At 35.9% G+C, this 27,131-nt stretch overlaps 1 protein-coding gene across 1 annotated transcript in view; it reads left to right on the forward strand.

The window, feature by feature from the left end:
• Positions 1–27,131, forward strand: part of LOC150109430 (SH2/SH3 adapter protein dreadlocks-like) — a 96,918-nt gene that overhangs the window by 37,945 nt on the left and 31,842 nt on the right. Inside the window, exon 2 of the mRNA XM_090408151.1 lies at positions 8,568–9,589. Within this exon, the coding sequence (XP_090264277.1) occupies positions 8,568–9,589 (1,022 nt within the window). The remainder of the gene's footprint in view (positions 1–8,567; positions 9,590–27,131) is intronic.

Genomic DNA, 27,131 nt, shown 5'->3' on the forward strand with positions numbered 1-27,131 from the left:
TTAGGAAAAAACTTTATCTTTCGTTTCCTTGCATTAATGACGAATCGATGAAATTCGGTAAATTTTTCTTCATAATCAGATGTCATCTTTTGTGATATTTTTGGTTTAGTCTGCATACATAGTTGGTTTCTCTTCATGAATCTTGAACATCATGATGTTGATCCAGTAAAGTTGGCAATCCCTCTGTTAGCGGCTTTCACTTAATGAATAATCATTTTTGTAGATACTGAAAGTCCCGCTTTTCTTTGGTCTAAAATCCAAGCATTCAGTTCTGCCTCAAGTTCTGGCCATTTTCCAGTTCCACTTTTTAGGTTATGTTTACTTTGAGTTGTTTTGTTTAGATCCTCTTCTTGATTCCACCAAGTTCTTATCATTTTCTCAGTTGGGGATGGCCCGAAATGCCTTTCTTCAGCCCTGTTTCCATGTTCTTTGGCATACTCAATCACACGTAGCTTGTATGCAATATTGTAGCAATGCCGGCGTTTTTGTTTTTCAGCCATAATTTGCCAAGAAATTTAGAGAAAATTTAACAGCAGAAATTTATCACCGTTCACAACAACACAAAAATTAGAAAGTTTAAACGAACAGAAACACAGCTGTGATCGTCGATGACAGCACATGCGCATCCACTGAATTTTATGTAACTGGAATGCTCTCACACACCGTAAGGAAGCAAGAAAGAAATTGCGTAACTCGGAACAGAGAAAATTTCTAGAAATGGAAGTAATAAAAAACTGAGTATCAGCATATAAGACGCACCCTGTTTTTCAGACCTATTTTCAAAGAAAAAAGTACGTCTCATATGCCAGCAAATACGGTACATACTAACTTGCAAAGGCATTTGACGGAATACCAAATAGAACTGTTATGCAAATTAGAACAAATGGGAATGGATATGACACTGGGGGTGTCATATCCATTCCTGGAGTACAGTGCCATCATTGTGATACTGGAGGAGCAGAATAAGGTAAAAACAGGTGACTAGTACTGCAAGGTTTGGTGTTGGGACCATTGTTGTTTAATTTATACATAAATGATATAGGAAATAACCTGAAAGGAAACATTCAGTTGTTTGCTGATTATGCGAAATTAGGTAGAGTAATAGTTAATCAAGGTGATGTGGAGAGCTTGCAGGAAGATTTAAATAGGCTGTCAGTATGGGCAAAAGTTAATGGGTGTCAGTTTAATGTGGAGAAATGTAAAGTTGTGCATTTTGGGATGAAGATTACAAGCTGTGTATCACATTGATGGTGTACTCCAGGAAATATATGCAACCAGAGATTGAAGGGTAGTAGTGCTAGACAGAGAGTCAGTCAGAGGACATACTGCTAAGGTAGCCCATAAGATTACTTGACTATTGAAGAACACATTAACAAGTAGAGATAAAGGAAGTTGTTATTCCTCTTTATAATGCCTTGATATGTGCATATCTGGATTACTATGCTTATGTTCCTGGGTTTCTTGGGAATGAGGAAGTTGTGGAGAAGATTCAGAGGTGAGTGGTCTGTGGAATGTTCACTATGAAAATAGGTTTGAGAGTGTGTGGATTGCAGAAGTTAGCTGATAGGAGAAAAAAGAGGAGATATAATAGAAACATTTAACTTGCTTAAAGAGTTTTTTAGGATTGATGCAGGGGAAATGTTTCAGCACTTGGCTGGAGGGGCCAGAACAAGGAGTTATCCATGGAAGTTGAATAAAGGTGTAGTTAGTGTAGGGGATGTGGGGACTAGATTTTCTGCTTTTAGAGTTGTGAATGAATGGAATGGGTTGCCTGAGTCAGTTGCGAGTGCTTTATCTGTTAATGGGATCAAGGAAGGAGAGGTGTGATAGATTGTGTGGATAGTTTGGGTCTCCCGCAGTGAGTCTTCAGACTCCATGAGGGTGCCAGTACAGTAATAACTCTTATCACCATCCTTCACAAACACTTGAAGTCATTAACGCCCTCAAAAACAGAGCTATAACAATTTGCTCTAATGAATAAGCTCTTAAAGAAGAATTACAAATTATTAGCAATAAATTTATAAATAATGGCCATACAATAAATACCATTAACAAAATTGTTCATAAAAGTATCAAAAATGCATATTATACAAATTACAGTTAAACTATAGCTATGTCATACATTAAAGGGTTATCAGATAAAATAAATGGAATTCTGTGCCATTACAATCTTATGCGTTTCACCAGTACAGCCGCTCTGGGCTGGCAGACCATGCCTTAGATACCCACCATAGAATTCGTTGGAAGAAAACAAAAATAATACACTGCAGCAAGTTTAAATACGAAAGATTATTCAAGGAATCTTCAGCAGCTCTAAAAAAACGTTTCTAACCTCAACAAATTTGGGTGCATTAAACTACCCCAAATTTGGGAGACCTACATTTTGAGAACTTCAGCCCAACTGCCAAGACAACCAAATTAGCCCACCAGAGGGCACCATTAGGACTTTAGGAACAATATTAGTTTCTTGCTTTCTTCCTCATTTGCTTTTGTTAGTGCCTGCGTGCACATACCATATCTTTATGTTCCTGAAGATGGCAGCGTGACGTTGCCGAAATATAGAAGTTGTTTATTAAAGTTTTCTTTAATTAATATACTTTATATGCGTTGTTAATTCCGTAAACTAATTACCAGTTATGCATGACCAACATATAAGCCTTGCTACTAGAACAATCTTATGCTACTTTTATACCATCATCATCATCATCATCAAATTCCTGCCATGTACCCTCAAGGGGTGTACAGGATATGATAGTACTACATGAAAAAAATTACATCATTATTAATTTCCTATCTACAATTTTCCTCCAAATCAGTCTGTTACTTGTCAACACTCCAATATTATCAGATCTTATATTTCTATCGTCTAAAGCACTTTGTACCGTATCAATCCACCTATATCTTGGTCTTCCTCTCGGTCGTTTTCCTGCCAACCTGGCAGAGAACACTTGTTTTGCTAATCTTTCCTCACCCATTCTGTTTAAGTGACCATACCACCTGAGATTAGCTCTGCTAACGCATTCCTGGATGCTGACAATGTCAAGTTCTTTCCTAATATCCTCGTTTTTAATATGATACTGCCATTGATGCCATCTGTTCACGCCTATAATCTTTCTCAGGACTCTCATATCTGCAGTCTCTAGTCTTTGGTCAAGTGTTTTACTTCTGACCCAGCTCTCAGATCCATAAGTTAAAACTGGTTTGAACACTGTCTTGTATACAGCTAATTTAGTGTTCCGACTAATTTCTCTCTTATTCCATATGAATTTATTCAATTGACTTCCCACCATACCAGCTTTGCTGATTCTGTTGTCTATTTCTATATTTAATTTACCATCTTCAGTAAAAATCGTGCCTAAATAGCTGAAATGTTTTACTTGTTCCAAAGGTTCTCCATTCACAACACAGTTGACATTTTCAATGATTCTGCCTATTTTCATTGTCTTTGTCTTTTTATTGCTGACCTTCATACCATATCTATTACAAGAGCTATTCAATTTAGTCAGAGAATCTTGCAGACTTGTAGCGGATTTATTTAGAAGTATAACATCATCCGCATAAAGCAAAGAGCTGACATTAACATCTCCAATTTTGATATCATGTTTAATACCACTTTCCTTCATAATGTGATCCATATAGATAATGAATAACAGAGGGGATAATGTACATCCTTGTCTCACACCAGATTTAACATTAAACCATCTTCCTGTACTTCCTTCAATTCGAACTGCTGACTTACAACTCATATAAAGACTAAGTATTGCTTGATATAATGTCCCATTGACACCATATAACTGCCGCGTATTGAATAGCTTCTCTCTTGGCACCTTGTCATATGCCTTTTCCAGATCGACAAAACTTAAATACAGATCTTTGTTATATTCCCATGCTTTCTCGACTATTTGTCGTAAAGTGAAGATCTGATCCTGACAGTCTCTATTTGGCCTGAATCCAGCTTGTTCTTCACCAAGCTTTTCTTCCACAATTCTTCTCAACCGTTTCTCAAGTATACTTGCATAGATCTTGCCAGGAACACTAAGTAGGGAAATACCTCTGTAATTCTCACATGCAGTTTTATTTCCCTTTTTATATATGGGTACTATGAGAGCTCTACTCCAATCATCGGGAATTCGTCCCTCTGTCCAGGCTTTCTGAACTATGCAGTGCAGCCACTGTAAGACTCTTATACCACCATACTTCAGCATTTCTGGTCGAATATCATCTACTCCTGCTGCCTTTCCACATTTCAAGCCTTTGATGGCTTTTTCTACTTCAAGTATGGATATGTATTCCTGACTGCATGCCTGGTCAGTGTTTTTTACCACTGTGCTGTCATCACTGCTTGTTTCATTTAGCAGTTTTTCAAAGTAATTACTCCATACTTCAAGGATATCTTTTTCTCCTGTTTTCATTTCACCTTTATCATCTCTAATTCCTTTTACAGCACTCTTTCCTCCATTCCTAAGCTTCTTCAACAACCTCCAGAATATTTTGCCACCTTCTTGATATTTATTTTCTATATTCTTGCCAAAGTCCTCCCATGACTTTTGTTTAGCTAGTTTTACAGAGTGTTTAGCATTCTTGCATTTGTCTCTATATTCTCTAAGAGCACAAGCTGACTTATTTGACAGGAACTTTTGGTATGCTTTCTTCTTTTCCTTCACTGCCTCTTTAACCTCCTGTGTCCACCAAGGAGTTCTGATTTTTTTATCCTTACAAACAACCTCACCACATGCCTCTCTGGCAGAATCAATCAATGTTTTCTTCAGAGTTTGCCACTGAATCTCCAAGGTTTGATTCCTGTTCTCAAACTCTTTCATTTTTCCTTCAATAATCTTTGTGTATTTTAGTCTACAGCTCACATCTGAGAGCTGCTCAACTTTTATTCGCTTTAAAACTTTCTTACATGTTATTCTTTTCAATATGAAATTCAATTTTATCCTGCTCAAGACTAAATAGTGATCACTTCCAATTTCAAATCCTCTGTACACTCTGGTGTCCTGCACCAGGGAGAAAACATCACTATCAACAATAACATAGTCAATGAGACTTTTCTTATTCCTTGCCTCTTCTCTCCATGTGAATTTGTGCACATTTTTATGTTGGAACATGGTGTTAATAATAACCAGTCCATGTCCTGAGCAGAAATCCAACAGATATTTGCCATTATTATTAGCTTTGCTCTTTTCTCCAAATTTTCCCAAAATATTTTTGTATGTCTCACAATCATTTCCTACTCTGCTATTTAGATCCCCAACAAGGACCAACTTTTCATTTTTCATTGTGTCAGTTGCTTTTTCTAAAGCCTCAAAAAATTCCTCCACTTCTACCTTAGTAGAACCTTCTGTGGGACCATAGGCACAAATAAGTCTCATTGTCCAGTTCCCCATTCTCATATTTGCCCGCATTACTCTACTTGAGACTGACTGCCATTCAAGAAGATTAGCCTCGTATTTTGTGTCGAATACTATGGCTACTCCTTCTTTTCCTTGATTGTCATTGCCTGAATATAACATTTTGTATTTATTGCTCAGAAAGATCTCACCAGTTTTGGTCTTTTTTGTTTCAGTCACCCCTATTATATCGATCTGGTACTTATCTAATTCCTCAGCTAGCTCCATTTCTTTGCCATTCAGGCTTCTTACGTTGATTGTACCGATCTTTAACTCTGGTGATGTTGAGTTGGGGTTTATTTTCAGATTTTCAGATTTGCTACTTTTATACCACCTATAAAATTAATAAAACATTCAGCTCCTCCAAGGATCTTCTCCCACCCTCAGCCCTGGCCTACCATGGGGTATATGCATCCATTGTACCTGTAACTTATATTAGTGAAACTGGATTTAACAATTTTGGTAAAGCAAGTCTCTCAAATCACTCTCTTAACACCTTACACTAATTGATTGGAAAACTACCTGTTTCTTATCATACAAAATCCTCATATGAATAAAATTTACACATCCAGCCCACTAAAGTTCAAGTTTTCCAGCAAATTCTTACTTCAGGACTGTAAGCAATAATTTCAGCTCATATTGGCCATCATCTATATTTATGTGAGAGCATGTTCTTCTCTAGCTTAACATATCTTAATGATTTGTAACCAAATAGATAATAAATAACAGTACACTAGCTTTGATATGAATTTTTTTCACCAGATGTCAGGCCATTAGTTTTAATGGTTGACCATATTACTGTGACTTAGCATACCATATAGAGTAATGTAGCTTGTTTCTTTGTATATGTGTATACTCTAGATGATGACCTCTATATGAGGATTGAAATGTCAAGTGATTATTTTGGTTTACATTAAACTGAAGTTTTACTGTAACACAGTAGTTGTTTCCATAAATTTTTAATAATGAATGCTGTTGATCTGTAACTATGAAAGAAAGGATTCAATAGGATTAAGATCAGGAAACCTGGCCAGCCAGTCCATACATACGATAGTCTCATCTTGAAGATATTGATCCACGAGTTTCACTTGATGAGAATGACCATTAGCAATTTGTGAGATAAATGTCTCCATTATTGCACCTTCATAAAAAAATAGGACTTTGTCTCTATAAGTTGCAAAATTCATGGTTTTGCTAGGAATCACATGTGTGTTGGTGCATCCACCCAGCAAGATGACTCCCAAACCATCACACTACTTCCACCATGACTGTCCCTATCATGGATATTAGATGGGTGATAATGTGTCCCTGGTTCTCCAGATCAGAGCACACTTCATATTGCTTTTTTGGGCAAATTGAGACTCGTCTATAAACAGTACCAAACCCCTATTCTGGGTCCAGTTGATGTGGAGCCTGGCCCATTTCACACACTCTCCTGTGGTGTGAAGATAGGGGCATGCAGACTGCTGGGTGCCTGGCATACAGAGATCACCTTGTGAAGGCTTCTGCACACAGTGGAAGCAGATACCACTGTCCCTGTAGCCGATACAAGGTCAGATCATAGCTGATTCTGGGTAGCACTCCTGTTTCGGCGAGCAGATAATCAGATATATTGATCACCCACTGAGAAGTTGTTTGTGACTGTTGAAATTGGTTAAAGTCTGTGAATCATGGAATGGCTCGCCACTTGAATTCATTGGCTAAATGTTGTCTTGGAGGCCTATCCAAAAATATGACTATCACGGAATGTCTTGTTCTCACTTCAGACATGATGTGGAAAACCATTCCAGAATTCCTGCTTTTATGCCGTGGTTCATTTGCACATTCTGCTGACAACACCACTCATTTGTATATAATAACCAAGCTTGCCATCATATTCTTACATAATGTACCTAACTTTCATATATCCCCCCCCCCTGCCGCAGAGTTATTGCAATTTTTCTCTTTGTTCATTAATTTTTAGAAACCAGTATATTCAAGGAACAGGGTGGGTAAAATAACAGTGTCCTGAGAAAACAGCTGCATTAGTTGGAAAATCTAAAGCTAGAACATTCTCTACTAATTACACTCAGTGAATGACCTGAGAACTGGTAATTCAGTTATTCTGGGTGGAAGGTAGACCATAAAATGGCATTTTGTTAAGAAGTGATGCTGAACCCCATCAGATGCCTTGAAAATGTCAATTGCACAGTTGTCTCTGAACCTTTTCATGGTATGTATCCAGGGATAGGTGATGTGGACAATATCTGCTCTGGATTTTGACTATAGAATTTGCATTGGTGGTCACTGAATAGTTGGCGGTAATGAGAAGTTGACTGTTGATGACCTTTTCCATTACTTTAGACAATGGAAATTGCCTTCTATACAGTATTTCAATTTGACTATTCTGGTTTAGTCATGTTCATTTGGATAGATTCTGTCTGATTCGAAGTGAATAAAGTAAAAAAAATCCATTAATCAAGGTTATTTTATATCTTTATACTGATTTGATCATTTGTTGCATACAGTATTTTATTCACTCATGTTTTAAGTTGTCTTTCTGTCGTGTTTCTCATGGTGCCGTTATGGGCTGAGTTGTCCATGTATCTCCCCCCCCCCCAATCCTATTAAGAGCCTTTGACCTGCATATAGTATTTCAAATGTGGGCATACCATAGTTTTGCACAATAAAACTTAATATGATGATGATGCCAGCCTGGTGTTGGCTGAGAGGTTAGTAGTGTATCCGCTCCGCAGCCTTTTGGCTGCGGGTTCGAATCCTGCCTTGGGCATGGATGTCGGTGATTGTCTGTGAAAATACTAGTGGTGGTGGCAGGCAGTAGATGGTGTTGGTATAGATGACATGGTTCGCTGTAGTTGGTGGATTGAGTGGTGGACACAGAGTTGTAGAGCAGGTGCCCTCCCTCAATGAGTCTTTGGAGTTGTCATGTAATTATAATAATTAGATAATTTACACTGATTTTGCATTGATTGTATTGTTACTATCAGTATATGGAGTACCTTATACATCGATATACATATTAAATTTAAGTGATTTAAATAATTTTTGATTTTATAAACATAAATAATGCTCTTTCAATAACCTTTTTTTTTTTCAGTTATTCAGTTATATTTGAAAATATTCGGTTTTATAATGGATTGTAATTTTTTTTAATATTTATTTTATTTTTTATAGGTAAGAGTGGTGAAGAAGTATGTGTTATAGCAAAATATGATTATACAGCTCAAGGAAGTCAAGAACTGGACATTAAGAAAAATGAGAGATTAATACTTCTTGATGATAGTAAACATTGGTGGAAAGTACAGAATTCTAAAAATCAGTCAGGGTTTGTTCCTTCAAATTATGTAAAGCGAGAAAAGCCTTCAATTTTTGACAGCATTAGGAAAAAAGTAAGAAAGAGAAGTGAATCTAAAACCTCTCCAACCTCTTCACCTGTAGCTGCCAAAGATCTTAATATTAATTCCCCAAAAATTGTAGCCCCAGCAAACAAAACATGTTTGAACACCTCGGCTTTGGTAAAATATAATTATGATGCTCAACAGTCAGATGAAATATCTCTAATGAAAGGGACAAGAGTTATTGTTATGGAAAAATCAAGTGATGGATGGTGGAAAGGTGAAAGTGATAGTCATGTTGGCTGGTTTCCTTCAAATTATGTTCAAGAAGATGAAGAAATCCCTCCTGAAGTGGTTCCAAACATTCCTTCCGAAGAACCCGTGACAGTTACTTACCAGAATTTGCTACAAAGTAATGATATAGTAATAACGCTATATTCATTCACATCTCAAAGTGATGAGGAACTTACTTTCCAGAAAGGTGAACAGTTAGAAATTTTGGAACATCCAGCTGGTGACCCAGACTGGTGGAGAGCTCGCAATAAAAAAGGGCAAGTAGGTTTAGTGCCTAAAAATTACTTACAAGTCATATCATCAGGCAAATCCGAATCAAATGGTTCAGACTCCTCAGCAAATAAGATATGTGATATTTCTAATGTTGCAATGGAAATGAACGGTACTCCCCATGAACCTTTGAAACCACCACGTGGAGCCAGTGGTGGATCTCCTAGAATTCAGCATAAAAATAAAGCATGTGATAGACCATGGTATTTTGGTAAAATTACACGTAGTGAATGTGATCAGATACTTAATAAATATGCTGAAGATGGAGATTTCATAATTCGAGATAGTGAAACAAATGTAAGTATTGTTCGTATGAGTAAAACTGTTTTATAAGTGTAATGATTTTCTTAGGTGTTGGTAGTTATTCATAACATTGCCTAATTGTATAAACAACACCAACACAACAATTGGTGTTTATACCACGAAAGTACTAATCTGAAAGATATTTTAATTTTGAATGTTGGTTACAGTTATGATAACTATAACCAACATTCAAAATAAATATCCTTCAAATTTTTAAAGATTGATTTCAGTGTGTGTCATAGTCTCTTACATTTTCTGTTTTTCTCTAGGAATCAGATAAAATTATTTGAATAAGTTGATTACTTCTTAAAGTTGGTTGGCAGTATTAAACTTGGTAATATAATGATAGCAAATAGAATAGTTATTCTGTAAATCTAAAAAATCTTTTGTGAGCCGAGTAATGAGTAAGTAGCATGGCAGCACACGAGAAGCATCTACATAGCTGACATTTTTATTAGTAGACATAGTTGCTGGAATTTCAGAGAGGACATTTACATTGACTACATCTTAAATAGCTTCACTGAAGTAACTTCTAAATTGCACTCAGCATGATGCTTACTAATACTGCTAGAAAGACATTAAAAGAATCATGAATAGCCTAGAAACCAATATCTCTGATTGTGATGGTAATCCTCTACTGCTGAGAAATTTTACTCCAGAACTAACACCCAGAGTTAGATTAATAATGGAAACAGAAAGTACTGACATATAGAAAATAAATTTTGATAACTACAGAATTTTCAGTTATGATTCTTAACCATTCTCAGTATAAAAGTAATTAAATTTAAGAGAATAGCTATTACTAATAAGTATGTTATATGATGCTACAAGCATGAGGGAGAACTGCCTGCAGTGTCATTAGTCTGAAACAAAAACAAAAAAAAAGCAGTTAAAGTAGTGAGGGATATTATATTTTTTAATATTATATATTCAATAAGAGTATATTCTTATTTCAGTTGGGTTGATAAATAACATCACAACTTTATACAATCTTTTCATTAAAAATGGCTTTGATTTAACACTCACTTTCTGATGAAGATCATGTCTCAAAGAAACTGTGTGACTGCCAAGACCAGATTTATCAGGTTCATGGAATTTAATATAATCCTCATTTTCTTCTAAGAATATCTGCCCATAATATGAAAAATCAATAAAAATAATGAATCTGGTATACTCCTAGATGGGAAAGGGAAGGAAGCTGATCCTTTCGAGAGCATAGGTATACATATTTAGGATTAGGAGTTATGCAAATAAGAAATACCTTGAGCTGAAGAGTACATGTTTTTTGAAGATAAAAAGGAAAATAGATGCTATTTTTATGGCAGGAAAAGCTAGTGGTTTTATCTCCATCTCCATTTCTTGATGTGTTACCCTCAAGGGATGTTCAGGCTACTGTTACATCACTACATGATTAAGTTTACATTATTATTAATCTCCTATCCACAATTTCTCTCCAAATTAGTCTGTTACTTGTCAGCACTCCAGTATTGTCATATTTGACATTTCATGCTTCAAGGCACTTCTGACTTAATCAATCCCATAAACCTTAGTCTTCCTCTTGGTCTCTTTCTTGCCATCTTGGCACCAAACACCTGTTTTGCTAATATTTCCTTACCTATTCTATTTAAATAGCCTGTGTAGCTCAGTGGATGTGGCATTTGCACACCACGACGCTTGGCTGCATGAAGGAAGACTTGATTTTGATTAGCTGATTTTTTTTTACTACCTTAGATTAACTCTACTTACACATTCTTGAATGCTAACAATGTCAAGTTCCTTTCTAATATCTTCATTTTTAGTATGATTCGGCCATTGACAGAGTCTTTATAGCTCACTTGAAGTATTGTGTGCATTCACGGTGCTAGGCTGCCTGAAGAATGGTCACCTAAGTTCGATAAAAGTTGAACATAAACTAGAGAAACTTTTTCTAAGCCTTTTTTCAACTGGTTTCCAAGTTAGTCTGTCTTTCACATGGACAAGAGTTTTTTTTTTTTTTTTTTCCTGGAAACTTTTTCTTTCATCCCATAAACTCAAGAAAATCAGCCCTAGAACCCACACTATTTCAGACAGCAAAATATAGTGTTAGGGATTCAGGACCATGAAATAGCAGCACTTATCAGCCTCCTCTTTTCACCAGGTACCATGTATAATTAGTGATGGTCTTGTGCCATCTATCTCTGATTGGTTGCTGGTGTAGATTGAACTGCCCCCTCAGTCTCGAAAAGTTAGATAGGGCTAAATGGCCTCGCCTACTGTGTATAGGTAATAAAAGGCATTAGCAGATTTATTTTATTTCTGCCATTGATATCTGTTCACTCGCCTAATTTTCCTCAGAGCCCTCGTGTGGTTCTAATATAGTGATATAGTCTTTGATCAAGTCCATAACTTAAAACTGGTTTGAACACTGTTTTAAACTTAACAATTAGGGTGGAAGTAAGTGAGTTTGTGTGAGGACACCCATGAAGTGAGTGAGTGTGAAAATGACTGAGGAATCTAGTCTCTCAAGCAAAAATATTGAATAGGGTAGTCAATTCAGAAAGAAGAGGGAGGAATTTTGGCATTGGTTAGTGTGACCTCGCCAAAAGTTATAGGCATTAGTGAGACCTGGCTAACAGCAGATGATGTAGTTACAGGGATTGAATGTGAACGGTTTAGTATTTTCTGGGAAGATAGGATGGGGGAGGAGTACTGCTGATGACAGAAGATGAATTGCAGCCAAAAAGAACAAGAGACAGGTGGGAGGGTGGCTGTTCATTTGAAGCAGTCTGGTGTGAGATTAAGGCCAATAAGACAAAATCAGTTGGTTGTTGATGTTCCAGATCATCTGTGGAACTCCCTGCTATAACTCTCTGATCTATAGCAGGGAGTTCCACAGATGATCTGGAAGACATGCATTGCCAAATTAGTACAATGAGTACAGGTCGAGTGATTATTATGGGGGAGTTCAACTATGGAGATATAGACTGGAAGAAAGAAAGATCACATGGCAGGAAGGAAATAGAATTTATACACTTGCTGAGGGATAATTAAGGCAGCATGTGATGGAGGGGACTAGGGGTGGCAGAATATTGGACCTGGTCATAGGATCAGAAGAGCTATCCATAATCAAGGTGACAACATTGCCTCCAATTGATGAAAGTGACACTAGGTGCTCTCGACTTGGGAGATTGTAAAACATGAGGAATATTCTATCAAGATGGGGTATTTGTGGAACTACTAGGCAGGTGATTATGACATGCTTAGGAAAAAGCTTAAATCTCTACCATGGCATAAAACACTGCAGGGTAAGGATGTTAGTAGTGCATGGGATATAGTTAAGGGTCATCTAGAGAAAGCAGTATTAAATTGTATACCTAGGGTAAGGAGGGTTAATTTGGTAGGAGTTAGATGGATGAATAATATCATTAAGCATGAAGGTGACCAGCATGGCAAGGAAGACCAAATGAGATTATGAGAAGAATTTAGCTGAGCAGTCTAGAGCAGCGTTTCTCAACCTTTCTAAGCCCAAGGACCAGTAAAATGCCTAAAAACAATTCTACGGACCACTAAGTTACAGAGGTATAGCTGGGGGTGGGATATCTGCCCCGGGCGGCTCTTTTTTGGCATTTAAGAAATCTTGCCATACTGTCTATGCCAATAAAACTATATTGTTGTTCACTTCACTCCTCTTTTATTATTCGTCATTTTGCCGCTACAAGTTTAGTGGCAGAATGACGAATAATAAAAGAGGGATGAAGAGAACAACAATATAGTTTATTGCTTCTGCCTTTGAACATTCTGAGTCTCCATTTGATTTCAATAATTTTGCTTACTTATTCAATTTTAATTTGTTTTATTTGGATAATTAAAAATATATATATATATATATTTAATTAATATGCCTGTCTGTGGACCACCTGTCCCATCGTCGCGAACCACAGGTTGAGAAACATTGGTCTAGAGCAGTGTTTCTCAACGTGGGGCGTACTCCCCACAGGGGGGCAATTTGAATATTTTTTGAGGGGAATTAGAAAATGTACATATTTATATTATACTTTTTCAGAACTTGGCTGACTATTATGCTAGGGGGGGGGCATCAAAATCTTTGAGACATTGAGGTGGGGCATGATCCAAAAAATATTGAGAAACACTGGTCTAGAGGAAATCCCAAAGAGTTCTTTCATTATGTGGCAAGTAAGAAGAAGAATAACTATGGACTATTAACCTTAATAAGTGATGATGATCATGAGGAGACAGAAGCGGATAAAATATTGAGTTACTGAGTGACCATTTTGCAAGCATATATCGTCCTAGTGAGGTAACTGCTTTAACGTATATGACAGACACTAATGTAAGAACAGAGGTGGATGAATTGGAGGTTCTTAGGATATTGCATGAATCACATCATAAATACAGCTGTGGGATTAAATGGGACATCAGCTAGGACTTTACGAGAATGTGCAAGGGAACTGGCAATGCCTTTGACTAAGCTGTTTATTTTAAGTCTCAGCTCTGGAGAGTTCTACGAAGGGAGTGGAAAGAGGGCAAAATTATTCCTTTGCATAAGACAGGTTCTAAGACCACAGTAGCAAATTCTAGCCCAATCAGTATCTCATGCATGGCGGTAAAAGTACTAAAAAAAAATTGGTACAAAAGTGAATTCAAGAATGGGTAGATAAAATATGTAATGTATGAAGGTTAACATGACTTTGCGAATATAATGTACTAACTTTTTATAATAGAGTAACAGTTGAGTTGAATAAAGGAAATGGCTACATGATGATTTTGCAAAGGCATTTGACAGAATACCACATGAAACACTGTTATGCAAATTAGAACAAATGACGATGGATATGACACTGGTTAAGTGGATAAGAGGGTGGCTGCTGAACAGCTATCAAAAAGTGGTATGTGAAGGGGCAGAATTGAGGTGAAAACAGGTGACTAGTGGTGTGCCACAAGGTTCAGTGTTGGGACCATTGCTGTTTAATTTGTATATAAATGCTATAGGAAATAACCCGAAAGGAAATATTCAGATGTTTGCTGATGATGTGAAATTAGGTAGATTAATAGTTAATCAAGATAGTGAGTTAATGTTTCGAGGACATATTGCTAAGGTAATCCATAAGATTACTTGGCTAGTGAAGAACTCATTAACAAGTAGAGATAAGGAATGCCCACATCTCGATTACTGTGCTCAAGTCTGATTTCTTGGGCTTCTTGGAGATGAGGAAGTGGTGGAGAGGATTCAGAGGCAAGTGACCAAGATGGTGAGTGGCCTGTGGAACGTTCCCTATGAGGATAGAAGGTGTGTGGATTGTAGAAGTTGGTTGATAGGAGAAAAAGAGGGGATATGATCGAAACATTTAAGTTGCTTAAAGGATTTTATAGGATAAATGTTCCAGCACTTTGCTAAAATGACCAGAACAAGAGGTCATCCCTGGGAGTTGAATAAAAGTGTGGTTAGTAGGGTTGTGAGGACTAGATTTTCTGCTTGGAGAGTGGTGAATGAGTGGAATATGTTGCCAGAGTCAGTTGTGAGTGCTTTGTCTGTTAATGGGTTCAAGGAGAGGTATAATAGATTGTGTCTCCTACGATGATTCTTTGGACACCGTATAATAATAATATTGAATGCGAGCCTTAAGGATTTTTCTGATAAGAATAGTTAGCGACTTTTGATAAACTGGAAATATATTTCATCTGATAAATTGTACATCAAATTTTTTAAGGAAATTAAGACTCTCTTATCTTAATTAGCTTTGAGATAACTTCACATTATATTATTTTAATCACTCGGTGATTGTAATTTTATCATACTCAGTGTATTAACTCATGGGAATTTTTCTGCTATATGGAAAGCAAAAGAAATAATTTATGGCAGGTGGACACTGGTGAATAGTCATCACAGCAGAATAACAAAATAATAGTTGTAAAGGATATAGTGAATTATTGAATGAGCACTTTATCAGCATATATCATACTGGTGTAAATGATGCAGTGCAATATATAGAAGGGAAGCAAGTATTAGGAGAATTGGAAGTAAAAGAATCAGAGGTATATCAGGAGTTAGTTGGATTAGTTGTTAATAAGACTTTTGGAGTGCATGACATGTCACCATGTATTTTTAAGGAATGTGCACCACAGTTGGCTATGCCCATGCCCTGGTTATTTAATGAAAGTCTTGCAGTGGTTAGGGTTCCTAAGGAGTGGAAAGAAGGCAAAATAGTACCACTCCACAAGCATGGTTCTAGAATAGAAGTTTCTAATTATAGACCAGTCTGTATAACTGTAGTTGTGGTCAAGATGTTGGAGAGATTGGAATAGAATACACGATTAGGTTGATGGCATAGCATTGTTTATGGTGGTCAGCATGGATTTGTAAAGGGTTGGTCCTGTGTTATCAATTTACTTGTATTTTATGATATGGTAATGGGTTTGTTAAATAACGGCGAATCATATACATTGATATTCTTGGACTTTGCAAAAGCGTTTGATTACCACATGATAACTAATAGTATATTGGTTAAATTGGTCAGCAGGTTGTGTATGACAGAGCAGTGTCTCAAAAAAAAAAAGAGGATAACCAGTGGCATACCCCAAGGTTCTGTTCTTGGGTCCCCTGCTGTTTAAGTTGTATGCCAATGATATATATCATGTGGATTGAGTGGGGGATCTTTGATTGTTTGATGATGCAATGTTGAGAAGAATTATAAGTAGCACTGCTGATGTTAATTCCCTTCAGGAAGATTTGAATATACTTTTTACTTGAACAGAGGAGTGGGTTGTACTTCTAATATCAATAAGTGTAAGGTGTTACATTTTGGAGTTCAGAAATTTAGGGCCTTGTTATTATATTGACAGTGCTGTACTGCAGGAAGTGGATGACATTAGAGATTTAGGAGGGATAGTTGACAGTGGACTGAAGTTTAGAGGACATATTGCTAGTATTGCAAAGGCTGCAAATCATAGTACTTCTTTAATAAGAAGTACTCTAACATGTAATGATAAGGAAAGTGGTTGTGCCATGTATAAAGCACTGATCAGACCACTCTTGGACTATTTACTCAATTCTCATCACCTGGTTTTCAGTGTGATGTGAAGATATTGGAGAGGATCCTGAGGTGAGTGACTAAGACAATATTAAGACTTTGCACCGCTGCCTATTGAGAGAGTTTGAAAAAATGTGGATTGCAGAGTATGGTGGATAGGAGGAAAAGAGTTGAAAGGATGGAGACATTTAAGTTAGTGAGAGGATTTTGTTGGATTAATCCAGATGAGATTATAAAAAGAGTAGAAGGCAAGAGAGAAAAAATTTGATATAGAAGTGTGGTGAAGAGGGGTGTGAGGAGTACATTTTTTTTACATGGAGAATTGTCAATGAATGAAACACATTACCAGTATGTGTTGTTAATTCAGGGAGTGTTAAGGATTTTAAGATTTGGTGTGATAAATATGTTGTCAGTTGAATGAACCTCCCATGATGAGTCTACCTACTCCATGGAGGATGCAATAATAATAATATTCATGACTTATTGCAGTTATACAAAAAAAAGGTAATTTTGTTGTTGTTTAGTACTCTTTTGCAAACTTTATTGCTCAATTTGGTGTTTAATTATTAACAATTTAATTTTTTAATTTATTTGTAAACAAAATTAGATAATTAAGAATTGTTTGTCAGGTTATACAAACATGTTTTACGTTATCATTGTATGATGTATAGCATCATGAGGTGTAATCTTAGATTAGTTTTTGCTGACACATGCTTAAATATTAATAATGTGAAGTTCTTATTGATATCTTCATAATATATGCTCTCTCTCTCTCGTGCACACACCCACACACAGACAGAGAGTGATCTCTCAGTTAGCTGCCCTTTGAATGGGTTACTGTGTCATGGCAGAACCTTAAAATCAACTATAAACAAAGATGACAATAGCAGGGAAAATATAATGTACTAAACAAAATAAAAAAAATAATAAAACTGCTAAAACGGACTGGATTATGAATGAATGAGGAAAGATTGAAAAGAAATTACAAAGAAACAACCTTAGAAACACTTTCCAAATCATAAGGAAATTAACAAAACCCTTCACTAACACAAATGGTCAATTGAGGATGAAAATGGCAAACTTTTGATGGAAAGAATGTAATCTTGCAGCATTGGCATGATTTAAACTATCAGTTTAATCAATCATCCAAGCAAAATTTTCCTTAAAATCTTACTTTCTAGGATTTAGAGGGAAATAGAAAGCAGAAAACCAAGCAGGATTCCATAAAAACAAGAGTACAAGAGATCATTTATTTATAGTACATCTCATTGGAGAAAAATAATTGAACACAGTGAAATACTGTCACAATTTTATAGATATACAGAAGCCCTTTGATTCAGTTGTTGAAGTTGTGGAGAATACTGAACCAGTATCGAATAAATAATAAAATAGTACACCTAATTAAAACTCTTTACTGTTTTTCAGAAATCTTAATAGAAATCAGTGGCAACTACACCAAGCCTTTCAAAATGGAAAGGGGTGTGCATCAAGGGGGCATACTTTCACCGATGGTTTTAAGCTTTATTGGCAACGTATAATAAACTTAACCTTGATAAACAGTGTTATTGGAATTACAATTGGTGGCAAAAAAATCAATCTCTGATATGCTGATGACATTGACTTAATAGCAGAGAATGAACAGTTACAAGAAATGACAGTTTCTAAGGCATTTAGTGATTATTGATTAAAGACCAGCATTCACAAATAAAAAACAATGCCTTCAGACAATATGCGTATAAAAATTTTAGTTAACAATAAAAAATTCGAAGTAGAAATATTTCACCAACTTTGGAAGCTTACAACATGGAGGTGGCTGGTCTAAACATGACATTAAAGCATGCATTGCTGAACCAACTGTTGCTCTTCAGAGGTTACAGCCAATATAGCCATTTTGGAAGGGCAATAAAATGCAGCTAACTTCAAGACTACCTCATTGATATCCTTGTTAAATTTGTCTTACTATATGGATGTGAGAGTTGGGCGTTTCAAAAGGGAAATGAGAAAAAAAACTTATTGGCCCTCGAGGTATAGTGCTATAGAAAATGTTTGAAGATTACCATACATGGCACATGTAACAAATAGTGTGGTTAGAAGGAAAATCTGCTCCATTGCCAGAACAATCGAATATCATCATTACTACTTCTTGAGTATTCTACAATTGAGCAGGTTCTTCTCTTAGTAGCAAAAACTTTTCTTCTCTTTCAAAGGTTGTGTACCTGTCTCCATTCAGCATGTCATCTAACATTGTTTTCCTTACTCTTCCTCTGAGTTTTTTTCCATCTATTTTTCCTTTGGTGGCATCTCTGATGATTTCATTCCCTCTCAGAATATGTCCGATCCAGTTTCCCTTTATTCTTTTTATCCTCCTTAACAGACTTCTTTCTTCTTCTACTCTTTTTATGACCTCTTCATTAGTTATTTTATCTGTCCATTTGATTTTTTCCATCCTTCTCTAAATCTACATATCAAAGCTTTCCAAAATCTTACTTTCTTCTTTCATCAATGTCCTAGTTTCAGCTGCATAGAGGGCAACACTTCACATATAGCGTTTTATTAGTCTTTTCTTTAGGTTTCTATCCATTTTGCTTCTGAATAAATTCCATTTTCTATTAAAGGCATCCCTTCCCATCGCTATTCTTGCTTTTATGTCACTTTTACATCTTCCATCACTGCTAATCACACTTCCTAGATATTTAAATGTCTTCACTTGATTCAATTTTTTCCCATTTATTCTGATATCCATATTTGCCTCTTTCCTTGCTATTTTCATTACCTTTGTTTTTCTTATATTAAATTTCATTCCATAATTGATACAGGATTCAACAGATGTTGTAGTCTTGTTTCAGTATTTGATAATAATGCCTTGTCATCTGTGTATCTTATTGCAAATATCTGTCTAACTCCGATCTTTATTCCTTCTTCTGAATTCTCCAGTGCCTCTTTTAACATTGCTTCGGAATACATGTTAAACAAAATTGGTGACAGAAAACAGCCTTGTCTTACTCCTCGTACAATGATTCCTGGTTCTGTTGTACCATATATGTCTCTCACCATGGCAGTTTGTCCCATATATAGTGAAATAATTAGCCTTCTGTATTTCCAATCTATACCCATCTTTTCCATTACTTCCACCATCTTATCCCATTTTACAAAGTCAAAAGCTTTTTCAAAATCTGTATAACAGATATTAACTTCTTTATTCACTTCCAGACTTCTTTCACTTATTATTGTTAACAGTCCAGTTGCATCACTTGTTCCTCTACCCTTCCTGAAACCAAACTGATCCCTTCCAAGAAATTCTTCCACCTTAGATGCAATTCTTTGTGTTAAGATTCTCATAAGTATTTTTGATGTATGGGAAATGAGGAAAAGACTGAAATTTATACCTATACCTTTTCTTTGGTATAGGTATAAATATTAAATTATTTAAATTAAGGGATATTACATCCCATATTGTTTCGCAGCCGAAAAAGAAACTCAAAGAGTTTCATGCTGAATATAGAAACTATATAAAGTTCGGCGAGTCCGAACGTAAGCAAATACCTGGATAGTGCAACACATAACCCATTTGGTAGTGCAACACTGAGGCAACTCATAGTAAGGGTGGAGCAAGTTCCGATCACTATTCTTGGTATTTACCCATAATATGAAACCCAGCTCCTAGGAGCTGTATTACTCATGACTTATTTTTCACGGTATTAACAACACCACAAACACTTTTATCAACAAAGATGTTTTATTAACACTAATATTTCGCTGATTTTCAACTCAGCATCATCAGAGCACAACACACATGTAAACGCGATGTATAGTGAGTGAGTGAAACAATATAATTGGAAAAGACAAAGGATCTAAAGTCCTATTTTTGGCGCCCTCTAATGGGAAAAAAAAAAAAACAGTTATCCAGGAGTTTTTCTTAGGATAACCATCTCCCAAATTTTTGGCAAATTAATGCAACTATATTTGTTAAGGTTGGGAGAATTCTCCAAAGCCATTGCTGACTCAAAAAATAATCTTTCAGATCTATAACAACTCCTAAATAGCAAATTCGTTTTCCTCCATCTAATCCTGTGTGAAGGAGTGTCCAAAACGTGGTCTGCCAGTCCCGACTTGCCATAGTAATAGTAGCGAATGTATCTTTCATGTTCTTCCAGGCGGATGTTCACTGATCTTCCTGTTTGCCCATAATAGGCCAAGTCACAGTCACATGGAACTTCATACACTCCTGGGTGTGCTAAAGGGTGAAGTTTATCCTTTGGCAAGCAGATCAGAGTTGCCAGCTTGACATGAGGTTTGAAGGTGGTGCGAAGGCCATGTTTCAACAATACTTTGGCTATCTTTTCCGATGTACCTCTGATATAGGGAATAGAAATGGTCATGTTGTATTCTTGTGTATTAGGGGAGGGCAGAGTAATGGGCCTATGTAGTATTTTATCTATTTTGTAGGGATTGTAGCCGTTGGCTAAGAACGTATGGCGCAGGTACTGGAGTTCAGTGGTCAGAGCTGTATCGTTAGAACAAATGGCTCTGTGTGTAAGTGTTTTTAAAATGCCGTACTGTTGGACTGGATGATGATGTGATTGTTTATGTAGGTATCTTCCTGTGTGTGTAGGCTTTCTGTAAATAGAAAAAGATAGTGATCCATCTGAAAGGCGGGTGACTAATGTGTCAAGAAATGGTAAATAGTTATTTGATTCTTTTTCTACTGTGAAGTGAATTTTGGGGTGTTGACTGTTTAGGTAGGTGACAAAAGCATCCAAAGTGTCTTGTCCATGGGGCCAGATGGCAAATACATCATCTACATAGCACAACCACACTTGTGGCTTGTATGTAGCTGTGGTAAGTACTTTGTTTTCAAAGTGTTCCATGTAAAAATTTGCTAACGGGGGAGAGAGGGGGGAACCCATAGCAGTACCATTAATCTGTTTGTAGAATTTCCTCCCCCATGTAAAGTAACCTGCATTCATGGTAAATTGAAATAATTCAAAAATATCTGGGGGAAATTTAGACTTGATTAAATCAAGAGTGTCTATATAGGAGTTGTTATAGATCTGAAAGATTATTTTTTGAGTCAGCAATGACTTTGGAGAATTCTCCCAACCTTAACAAATATGGTTGCATTAATTTGCCAAAAATTTGAGAGACGGTTATCCTAAGAAAAACTCCTGGATAACTGTTTTTTTTTTTTTTTCGTTAGAGGGCACCAAAAATAGGACTTTAGATCTTTTGTCTTTTGCAATTATATTGTTTCACTCACTCACTGTCGCGTTTACATGTGTGTTGTGCTCTGATGATGCTGAGTTGAAAATCAGCGAAATATTAGCGTTAATAAAACATCTTTGTTGATAAAAGTGTTTGTGGTGTTGTTAATACCATGAAAAATAAGTCATGAATAACCATCAACGCCTAAGCTTATCTGTTAGCTGTATTACTGTTCTACATTATGAGAGAAGGTCACTACCCAGACCGGTTTCAACCTTTGAGGTCTCATCAGTGAGTAGCTAGACCTAGATAATACCAAGTTTGTGGCGAACAGAGCTTACATACCCTACTATAAGAATTGCCAAGAAGGTGTCCTAATAAATTACTAAATATATGAAGAGCCAAAGGCTTCAATTCAGCGATGTAAAATTATTTAAATTAAGGGATATTACATCCCATATTGTTTCACAGCCGAAAAAGAAACTCGAAGAGTTTCATGCCGAATATAGAAACTATATAAAGTTCAGCGAGTCCAAGCGTAAGCAAATACCTGGATAGTGCAACACATAACCCATTTGTAGTGCAACACTGAGGCAACTCATAGTAAGGGTGGAGCAAGCTCCAATATATGAAGCCTTTGGCTCTTTATACATTTAGTAATAAATATTAAATGTCATAAAATCTTTTGGTAATTTTCTTTTGTTATAAATTAAATTTATTATTTTGGTTATTTCTTCAGTTCCTTCTGAAATTGTTTCAGGAATTCTGCAGGTATTTCAGCGGAAAGTCCTTCTGACTTTCCACATTTTAGTTCTTTAATGGCCATTTCTACTTCTGTCTTCAAAATCTCTGGGCCTAGATCATCTTCATTTACCTTCTTTATATCTTCTAATGGCAACTCATTTGGTGTATTTCAATTGTCATACAGATCTTCACTGTATTCCTTCCATCTCATTAGGATTTTATCTTCTTCAGTTATGATTTCTTCATTCTTAATTTCTATGCCTCTGATTTGAATTCCATTTCTCTTGTGATTCATGCTTCTTGCTTTTTCATACAAAAGATCATACCTTTCCACTCTCTCATAATTTTCCATTTCTTCACGTTTTTTAAGCCAATCTTCTCTACTTCTTTCTGCTTCCCTTCTCAATTTGTCATTCAGGGTTCTATATTGTATTTTCCCTTCTGGGATGTCTTTATTTTTCCATTTTCTTCTTTCTTCCATTAGAGAAATCATCTCATTAGTTATCCAAGTTTTTTTTTATATTCTTTTAGCTCTTACATATCCAATGTCTTCTTTATTTTCTCTTTAACTTGTTCCCATTTCTTTTCTGGATCTTCAGTTTTGACAAAACTTGTTTCTTCTAATTCTTTCTCCAATTTATTTCCAAATTCCTTGGTATTTTTTAATTTCTCTAAGTTCCATTTTTTCCTTTTCATAGCTTTTATTTTCTTTAGTTTCACATTTATTTCTATGAATAGTAGGTTGTGGTCAGAGTAAATATCAGCTCCAGGATACATGCATGCATTTTTTTACACTATTCTTGTATCTTTGCTTTACTATAATGTAATCAATTTGATACCTTTCCCTATCTCTGGGTTTTTTCCATGTGTATAGTCTTCTCTTAGATTTTTCTAAACCAAGTATTCGTAATTATTAGCTTATTTTCTTTACAGAATTCCACTAACCTTTCCCCTCTCTCATTTCCATGACCTAGTCTGTATCTTCCTACTACACTCATATCCTCTTCTTCTTCTTCTCCCACAACTCCATTCCAATATCCCATTATAATCACAGTCTTTTCTTTTTTTCTTCCTTAATTAGTTCTTGTAATTGTTCACTATCATCACTAAAATACATCAAAAACAGCTCTAGTGGCTGGGTAGTGTAGCTAGATCAGATGGCTTATCTAATATAGTACCTAGAGAACTAGAATTGTGGTAAAAAAGCACAATTGGGGGTGATCTAGAATCACCTGGATAAATAATATTAGAAAATGGACTGATTCTGACCCAAGACAGAAACACTTAGCGAGAGTATGTTAAGACTGTCACCTTTATAGTGCCCCAGTTGTCTACATATAGACTGTGGGTGAAGAAGAAGAGTATTGTTACACCCTGATAACTTAAGAATGTGAAAATTGCAGTTATCATGATGTAACAAGAGAAGATATAGATAACTAAGTAAGCAAACTTACTTAGTTATCCCTGTATAGATAACTAAGTAAGCAAGCTTGTTCCTAAGCAGATATCGTTAAGAGCCTTTGAAAGTAACGAATACTAAAAATAAAAAGAAAGAAAAACGTGCTTGCATCCAAGTGAAAAATATAGCTGAAATTGTTTGTTGAACAAAAAAAAAAAAAAAAAAAAAGGAAGGGAATTTTAATACAGTTGTGATATGATAAAATAAGGTTAAGTAAAGCGAAGATTAGTCATAGGATTTTGTATGTGAGAGGCTAGTTTTTACACTTGAAATAAGAGATTAAAGATTCGAATTAATTCTTAGAAAATTTTGGAAAGGAGATTAATTTAGCATAGATGACATAGAGGTTAGCTTAAACAAAAACCAAAGCTCAAGGTCATAATTTCTGAATTGAGACTTCGTCATGTGTCAGTCGCATGCACACGGACTGCATGATGTTTTGGCAGAAAAACGCCACTAATTGGTCAGTGGAGAAAAGAAATTGAAGAGGTGCCAGTAGGGGTCATCGTATAAAAGTGTTAGGAACCTGCCCCACACACAGGGCTTTTTTCCTCAGAGTTTTTCTTCACGAGTCTTCCTATAGGTCTTGCGCAGTTTTCCTGAGTAATGTGTTAGGAGTTTTCTCCCTCCGACACAATAAGGAAAGAAAGTGTGCGGGATTTCGATTCCGTGTTCCTATTGTAAGAAATGACTGATGCCGTTTAGTTAAAAAGAGAGAAGATAATGTCAGTGTGTTTCATTGTCCAGTGATCGTAACGAGAGAAAGAAAATTCTATAAAGAAGTCGGTGCCCACATGGTGAATTTCACAGCCATAGAATAGATGATCCTATGTATGTCCTTGATTGAAGAATGTAAGGTAAAGATTGTGAAAGCCAATCTTAGTGCCAAAAGAACTTAGGAGTGATAAGTTATAGAAGAGTCTGTCCTAGGAAGGTAAATTATCGGGAAAAGGTAGAGACCAGTGTAGAAGACCCAAGTCAAAAAGGTACTGTAAAATCTCGTGTCAATTCAAATCATATGTAACTGTAGTTATTGTTCAATTGCTGAACAGTTGAAAGGATTAATTAGAATTATACTAGGACTTTAGCACATGTCAAACTAGAATAATAATGAGCTTGTTATTATTAATACGTTATTCATGTGCTTAGAGATTTATGTATGTACATTGTATTTTAATTAAGAGAGTTTTAAAGGTCAAAAGTGTGTATTAGCTCAGTGAAAGGATAATTTTAATCCACATTGTCTTAGTGAGAAATGTAGAGTAACTGATTATATATGTCCTAGAAAATACAGAATTATAGTGTGATCAAATCAGTAAGGGGTTAGACAAAGGATTAACTAGTTCTAAGGATTATACTTGCTTGTATGTATAGAATCTGTTATGGCGATATGATCACAATTCTCATGTAGGATCTTAACCTAATACTTGTGTTTAGCTAGTGAAAATTTGTATTATATATTCTTAGTATTGAATTGAGTTTTATTTGATAAAGGATGAATTGTACCAAAAAAAAAAAAAAATCAGAACTTCCTGGTGGACACAGGAAGCTAAAGAGGCAGTGAAGGAAAAGAAGAAAGCATATTAAAAGTTCCTGTCAAATAAATCAGCTTGTGCTCTTAGAGAATACAGAGATAAATGCAAGAATGCTAAACACTGTGTAAAACTAACTAAACAAAAGTCATGGGAGGACTTTGGCAAGAATATAGAAAATAAATATCAAGAAGGTGGCAAAATATTCTGGAGGTTGTTGAAGAAGCTTAGGAATGGAGGAAAGAGTGCTGTAAAAGGAATTAGAGATGATAAAGGTGAAATGAAAACAGGAGAAAAAGATATCCTTGAAGTATGGAGTAATTACTTTGAAAAACTGCTAAATGAAACAAGCAGTGATGACAGTACAGTGATAAAAAAACACTGAGCAGGCATGCAGTCAGGAATACATATCCATACTTGAAGTAGAAAAAGCCATCAAAGGCTTGAAATGTGGAAAGGCAGCAGGAGTAGATGATATTCGACCAGAAATGCTGAAGTATGGTGTTATAAGAGTCTTACAGTGGATACACTGCATAGTTCAGAAAGCCTGTACAGAGGGACGAATTCCTGATGATTGGAGTAGAGCTCTCATAGTACCCATATATAAAAAGGGAAATAAAACTGAATGTGAGAATTACAGAGGTATTTCTACTGAGTGTTCCTGGCAAGATCAATGCAAGTATACTTGAGAAACGGTTGAGAAGAATTGTGGAAGAAATGCTTGGTGAAGAACAAGCTGGATTTAGGCCAAATAGAGGCTGTCAGGATCAGATCTTTACTTTATGACAAATAGTCGAGAAAGCATGGGAATATAACAAAGATCTGTATTTAAGTTTTGTCGATTTGGAAAAGGCATATGACAAGGTGCCAAGAGAGAAGCTATTCAATACGCTACAGTTATATGGTGTCAATGGGGCATTATATCAAGCAATACTTAGTCTTTATTTGAGTTGTAAGTGTGCAGTTAGAATTGAAGGAAGTACAGGAAGATGGTTTAATGTTAAATCTGGTGTGAGACAAGGATGTACATTATCCCCTCTGTTATTCATTATCTATATGGATCACATTATGAAGGAAAGTGGTAATAAACATGATATCAAAATATGGAGATGTTAATGTCAGCTCTTTGCTTTATGTGGATGATGTTATACTTCTAAATATATCCACTACAAGGCTGCAAGATTCTCTCACTAAATTGAATAACTGTTGTAATAGATATGGTATGAGGGTCAGCAATAAAAAGACAAAGACAATGAAAATATGCAGAATCATTGAAAATGTCAACTGTGTTTTGAATGGAGAACCTGTGTCACAAGTAAAACATTTCAGCTACTTAGGTACGATTTTTACTGAAGATGGTAAATTAAATATAGAAATAGACAACAGAATCAGCAAAGCTGTTATGGTGGGAAGTCAATTGAATAAATTCATATGGAATAAGAGAGAAATTAGTTGGAACACTAAATTAGCTGTATACAAGACAGTGTTCAAATCAGTTTTAACTTGTGGATCTGAGAGCTGGGTCAGAAGCAAAACACCTGACCAAAGACTAGAGACTGCAGATATGAGAG

This window comes from Typopeltis vanoorti, chromosome 2 (genome assembly GCF_054136105.1).
Source record: "Typopeltis vanoorti isolate ZY-2024b chromosome 2, IOZ_Tvanoo_1.0, whole genome shotgun sequence".
Classification (NCBI taxonomy): Eukaryota; Metazoa; Arthropoda; class Arachnida; order Uropygi; family Thelyphonidae; genus Typopeltis; species Typopeltis vanoorti.